Consider the following 6,000-nt stretch of genomic DNA (forward strand, 5'->3'; position numbering starts at 1 on the left):
GGGGAAACTGAGGCGTCACTGACAGCCCAAGGGGCCACCCAGTGAGCTGGGCCATGCCCAAGAATTGGGCGCTCATCCTGCCCACCCCACAGCTCTCGGCCCCATCCCAGGCATCCCAGTCCTCACTCGTCCCCACAGGCAGTCAGACCCAGATGGTCGCAGTGGACTGGCCTCGGGCTACCGCCAGCCTCGGAAAGGTCAAAGAGGCCACACATCCATCCCTCACCCACTCAAAAGCTCCAACAAGATAGACCTCCAAAGTTAGTGTCTCAGCCTCTGGTCTCCAGAGCCCGGGCTGCACACGCTCCCAAGTTCTAGGCCATTCCTGGCTCCCATCCATCGTTAGACAATACAAAGCACCCAGTAAGTTCTGGGTTCTCTGGGAGGAAAAGACAGTCCTTTAAGACACAAGTCTGGGGACCAGCCAAGGAATGAGCTGTTGAGAGGGGGAAAAGGTGAGGGAGCTGTCTTCTCTCACCAAGAGGATGGTTCCAGGAAAGCTCGGATATTCTTGTCAAGTTAATTCTGAGCTCCCTAAGTGCCACCAGGGCTGGAGGAAGGAGCCCAATTCTCCACTCCCCCAACCACAGCCATCCCCTCTCCACCTCCCAGGTCTGCCCCCAACCACAACTCGGACGAACCCTGGGTACAGCACAATCCACTGCACTGGAATCCTTCACACATTTTTAGGGAGGCACATCATCAGGCAGAAAGAAAGAAAGAAAGAAAGAAAGAAAGAAAGAAAGAAAGAAAGAAAGAAAGAAAGAAAGAAAGAACCAATTAGTGAGCAAATGAATGAATCATCTGACTCTTAACCCTTTGATCATCTAGATTTAAAGAGGTGCAGAAAAGTTAAGAGGCTGTGTTAAGAGGTAAAAACAGGGCTAGATGCCAGACTTCTCAACTACACTTTGGAGGCTTGATCCACCAAATGGGTACTGGTCACCTGGGTCCCCAGCCTAATCAAGCAGTGTCTCCAGCAATGCCCCTCCACCAGTCATTCTTCAACTGACACCTTCAGATATGGAGGACACCGGGAGCAGAGCCCACAGAGCGATCCTCTCAGCATCCCCACTCCATACACGCACTTCTACTTCCCAACAGCACATCCTTGTCCCTTATGGGAAGGGAGGGAGTCTCCTTGACTTCAGATAGCCACAGGTCACAGCCACGTTGCCCCTAGGCTGAATTATGTCTCAAATCCTTCCCGGAAGATGCTGCTGGTTTGGGACGAGAGGCTACAGCAGCGGGACGACTTGCCCCACAGCAAAACAAGCCCTGGAGTTCCTCCAAAGGCTGCAGGGGTACCAGGCCCCCAACCCCCTTCGGGAGCTGGAGACTCTGCAAAAAGGATTCCCTTAAAAAAAAAAAAAGAAAGAAAAAAAGAAAGGATTCCCTTAGTTGTACAACTGGTTAAGATTTTAACAGTTGCCCATTGTAAAACCTCCACTCCTGGTTCTCACCTAATCACCCAAGACCAAAAATCCAACCTACAGCTCAGACACTTAAGAATGCGAGCAGCTGATCTAAGTTCCCCAGCCAAGGCCTCTCCTCCCACGTGCGAGGTGAAGATGAAAACCCAGGGCAGCGCCCCATCTGTGTGTGTGACCTCAACGCCCTCCCCCCGCCCCAGCCGGGTCCCCAGCCCCACCATTTCCAGACCTGGCTGCCCTCCAAGGACGTCACAGGACAGCTCCCTCCACAGGGGGCTTTGCCAGTTACCACCTACTGTCCTGACACCGTGGCGCACTTTATTCATTCCTTTTTTTGTTCTGTTTTGTTTTAAACAAAACGTTTTGGGTGAGTAACCAGCTGTTTGAGTTTCCGATTGGCAGGTTAATCACTTCCTATTGGCTGATCTGGAAAACTTTTCTCCCCCTTGGAAATGGCACATTCCTGTCTTTGTGGCTTCTCTGTTTACACACATTTTGCTACCTAATGTCAACACTTGCTAATGAATAAATCTATCACTCCACTCACTGAAAATGAGGTCCTGGCCTGGCAGAAAGACTGCCTGAATCCCGCGAACAGATCTGTCCTGGTATCTCTGCAGGAAACCCAAGACAACGTGGCCCTTTCTTTTCTATGCTTTTAAGGTTTCTGGGAGCATTTATTTACTCCTAGCACTCTTCGCTCCTGGGGCCAAGGTGACTGGTCTTTCTTTTACAGAATCCTTCCAAATGCGAAGGATACAGAAGGAAACACAAGAACAGGACAGACAAGAAGAGACGGCCCCTTGTAGAAGGAACCTCCTGAAAGAATTCTGGTTTTCCATGCCAGAGCCCAGTCAAGTTACATTCTTTGAGAAAACAGAGCTTGGTAACTTCAGTTCTGTATTTGTTACAAATACAGAGAGCCAGTTATCTCCTCATTAATGACCATTTATCTGGTGTTTTGTAAATCGAAAGCAAAATATCACATGCTTTGCAGGCCATTTATTAGACAGGCACCAGGCAGGCAGCAACGCCTCCCGACTTGAGGGAGCGGTGGAGTCCCGGGAGGGCTGGCTGCAGAGCATGGGCTTCGTTTACACCGTTCATTAAAGTATTTAATTTATGACAACGCCCCAGCAAAACTTTTAATTAGTGGGGGGGGGGGGGGGGGGGGCCCAACAGCCAGAACTCATGAGGCGGAAGGACTTGTGGAATTCCAGGAGAGAAATGGGGCCCAACCCTTCACTTCTCCCAGGACCTTGGCAAAACAAAAATGTCACAAGGGTTGCATTTTTCAGGTACCAGTACACAGGCCTGAAGACCAAAGTTGCGATCCGTCCTTTGCAGCTGGTGGATCCCAACCCAACCGTTTGAGAAGGGGCTCTGGCGCACGGGGGCCCATCCCTGTTGGCACTCCCAAGCCCCAAAGTTCTGCTGACCCTCTGCCCCCTGGCACTGTCTGTTCCATAGGGTGAGCCCTTGCACTGCCAGCCAGAGGCTGAATGCAGACAACCGCCAACAGGGCTGGTGCCAGTCTCAAATGGGCTTTTGCTCTGGCTCCATGCCACCCAGTGACAAAGCAACAGGCAGGCACAGCTATGCTAAAAACTTGTATAGTCCCTACCATGAATCCTGAGAAAACCCAGGACAGAACAGACCTGCAGGTGTCCTCGGCCTCCCACCCTCGCCAGGGCCCTGTGGCCTGTACTTCTTAAAACTTTCTGACCTCTTAACTTCAAACCGAGGCCTTCTCTGCACCTTCTAAACTGCCTTCCCTCTCAACTTATCCATTCTCCTCACTGACTCTTCTGGCACTCACAAGGTCTCTTGAATTTTCCCATCAACCTGTCCTATTTGGCGCTGGAGACACTCTGCGTGGATCAAATTCCACGTGTTAAAGCTGAGCCAACTCGGGTTCAGAGTGAAAACACACACACACACACAAAAGGGAACAAAACGGAAAGTGCATCCGGAAACAACTCTGCAAAAAAGAAAATCTAGGTAGATCCACGCAGGCACACACAGCCCGGTCTCCAGCCACAACAACAACAAAAATCCACCAAACTTCCCACAGGGGAAGCACCTCGAGGCAAGCCCGGCTGCCTCGATGGAAAAGATCCTCGTTCTAGAGGCTCCATTTCTGACTTAAAGGCAGGAAGGGTATTTTTAAAATCATCCACTCACCAGTTGGTTTGAGGAAATCCATCGGGTATCTGGAGTAAGGAGGAGGGGGAGACTCTGGAATCAAAAAAGTGAGAGAGAAATAAAGGCCGAGCCCTGAGAAAGAGAGATAGAAACTTCCGATAACAGAGGCATTCTTTCAGCCCAACTGTTTGTCTTAGCTGTGGGGGTTGGAGGCAGGGCCGCGAGGCGGTGATCGCCTTGATATTTAGCTGTCAGATAAACAAAAGAGGCCGCCTGGCGCCAGGCTCGGCGCTCCGCTCCTCCACGTCTGCAGCCGCCGCCGCCGCCGCCGCCGCCGCCGCCGCGCTCCGCCGGCCCCGCTGGAAAGCACCGGCTCGGCCCGGGCCGCGCACCGCCGCTCACGGGGCGCCCCTGCCACGCGGCCGCCCTCCCGGAGCCCCAACCTCGGAGCCCGCTCGCGCCGCCGCCGCGCGCCCGCAGCACCCCAGGGAGCCCCTGCCCCGGCCCACCCGGGAGACGCGCCCCAGGCGCGCGGGTGAACTTGGGAGGATCTGCGCCCCCGCCCCCGCCCCCGCCCCCGCCCCCGCCGTGTGCCGAGACCCGGAGCGGGGCTGAGAGAGGGCGGTAGAGCCTGCCAGGGAGGCTGGGGTCCCCGAGGGCACCGAGGGCGAGGGCACAGCCCGTCCACGAGTCAGCCGTGTGCTTTACTGCACTGCACGAAATTAAGTTGGGGACACCCTGGCTTTCTCCCACCCGGGCTTGCAGACTTGAGGGGCCCCAGCCAGCCAGATGGACCCCCCCGCCTCCATCCTAACCCCCTCTGCCCCAAGACCCCAGGGCCGGGGGCCAGGGAGGATCCCGACGTGCTCTCCCTATTTGCCAAGACACAGACTTCCAGCCTGCACAACTCGTGCCTCCCAACCTTCGTCGGCGGGCTTGGACCGAATCCAGCTCGGCCACACACCTCAACGCTTTTCCGGGTGCAGAGGAGGCGTGACCCCCCGCTTCTCTCTGCACCCCCCAGCTGATGTGGAGACGAATGCATGTCACTTTCAGCCCCGTGTCTGCGTGGTGTGTGTGCCTGAGCAGTGCCCACAGCCCACCTAGGGGCAGCAGAGGAGAAAAGCCTGGAAGGGAACCCCCAGGGAATGCCCTTGCAGTTTCCCCTCGTCCTTTCTCTACTTTTGCCACCAGAGCCTCCTCCCAGGCGGGGCTGTACAGCCCCCCCCACGCCTCCCCAGCCCACCTCGAGGAGGCCGCGCACGCAGCCTGGGGTGGGAGGGGGTGCAGGGGGGGTTGTCGCAGCTCCCGAGCGCCCGGGGAAGGGGAAGGGAGAGCGTGGGCGCAGAGCAACTTCTTACCTAGTTCGCAGAGTCGGCTAAGGTGATGGGGGTTGCAGCACACCAGCTCCGGGTTGATCTTCCCGTAAGATTCACAGCAACACAGCCTCTTGACTTCCGAGGAATGCCTGAGATCCGGCCACCTGAACACTTTGCACAGCAGGAGGGGGAGCGAGTAGGCCGAGGGCGGCTGCGCGGGCTGCGAGCCGGCGGGCGCCCCCAGGCCGGGCCTGCAGTCCAGGCGGCCGGGCAGCAGGAGGCACGCGGTGCGCGCACCGCCGCGGGACTCCACGGCCTGGAGCAGCAGCTCCAACTGCCGCTCCTTCAGTCTCTTGAGCACCGAGTGCGTGAGCGCCTTCAGGTCCGCCTCGGCGCCCCCGGCGCCGCCGGCGCCCGTGGCTGGGGGGTGGGGGCGGGGGTGACCTTTGGCACCTCGGGCCGCCTTGCCCAGGCAGCAGCCAGCCCTGCCCGCGCCGCCGCCGCCGCCGCCGCCGCCGGCCCCATGCGCCCGGCCGGCCGTCGCCCCTTCTCCCCGCAGCTCGCCGCCGCCGCCGCCCCCCGCGCCCTCCTCCTCGTCCTCGCCGCCGGGCGCACGGCTCCTCCAGAGACGCCGGACGAGCGCAGATCGTTTGGTCCTGAACATGCGGGGCGAGGAGGCGAGGAGGAAAGTCGTTTGCCGGCTAAGGAGCGAACATGACCTCCGCACACCATGAAGGAGTCGGGCGCCGAGTTGGGGCAGCAGGCGCAGGCGGCAGCAGCAGCAGCAGGGGCCCGGGCAGGAGCGGCGGCGGCCCGAGGGGCGCTCCGTGGCATGCGCCAGTCTCCCGGAGGCCGGGGCGCGCACGGGGGCCCGGGGGCGCCCGCCGGGGCTCGGGGGCCCGCGCTCTGGCGGCCCCACCCCGCGCGGCCCGCGCCGAGCGCGGCTCTCGGGCCCCGGCGCACCCCGGACGAACGCGGCCGCCGCTTCCCTGCGGGCGGCGGAGCCTGCCCTGGTCGGCGCCTCCCCGAAGAGAGGCCCCCCCGCCGCGGCTCCCGAGGGTCGGGCTCGCCAGCCTCGGCGTCCTACATGGAAGACCCGCGGG

The 6,000-nt window shown here is 59.1% G+C and overlaps 1 protein-coding gene across 2 annotated transcripts in view; it reads right to left on the bottom strand.

Moving 5' to 3' along the window:
- Positions 1–5,571, bottom strand: part of SMAD7 (SMAD family member 7) — a 29,503-nt gene extending 23,932 nt beyond the window's left edge. For both annotated transcript variants that reach the window (XM_041760254.1, XM_041760246.1), the window contains exons 1-2: positions 4,940–5,571; positions 3,618–3,671 (exon numbers count right to left, since the gene is read on the bottom strand). In XM_041760254.1, the coding sequence (XP_041616188.1) occupies positions 3,618–3,671; positions 4,940–5,561 (676 nt within the window). In that variant the 5' untranslated portion in view covers positions 5,562–5,571. The remainder of the gene's footprint in view (positions 1–3,617; positions 3,672–4,939) is intronic.
- Positions 5,572–6,000: the final 429 nt, after the last annotated feature.

This window comes from Vulpes lagopus, chromosome 1 (assembly GCF_018345385.1).
Source record: "Vulpes lagopus strain Blue_001 chromosome 1, ASM1834538v1, whole genome shotgun sequence".
Lineage (NCBI taxonomy): Eukaryota > Metazoa > Chordata > Mammalia > Carnivora > Canidae > Vulpes > Vulpes lagopus.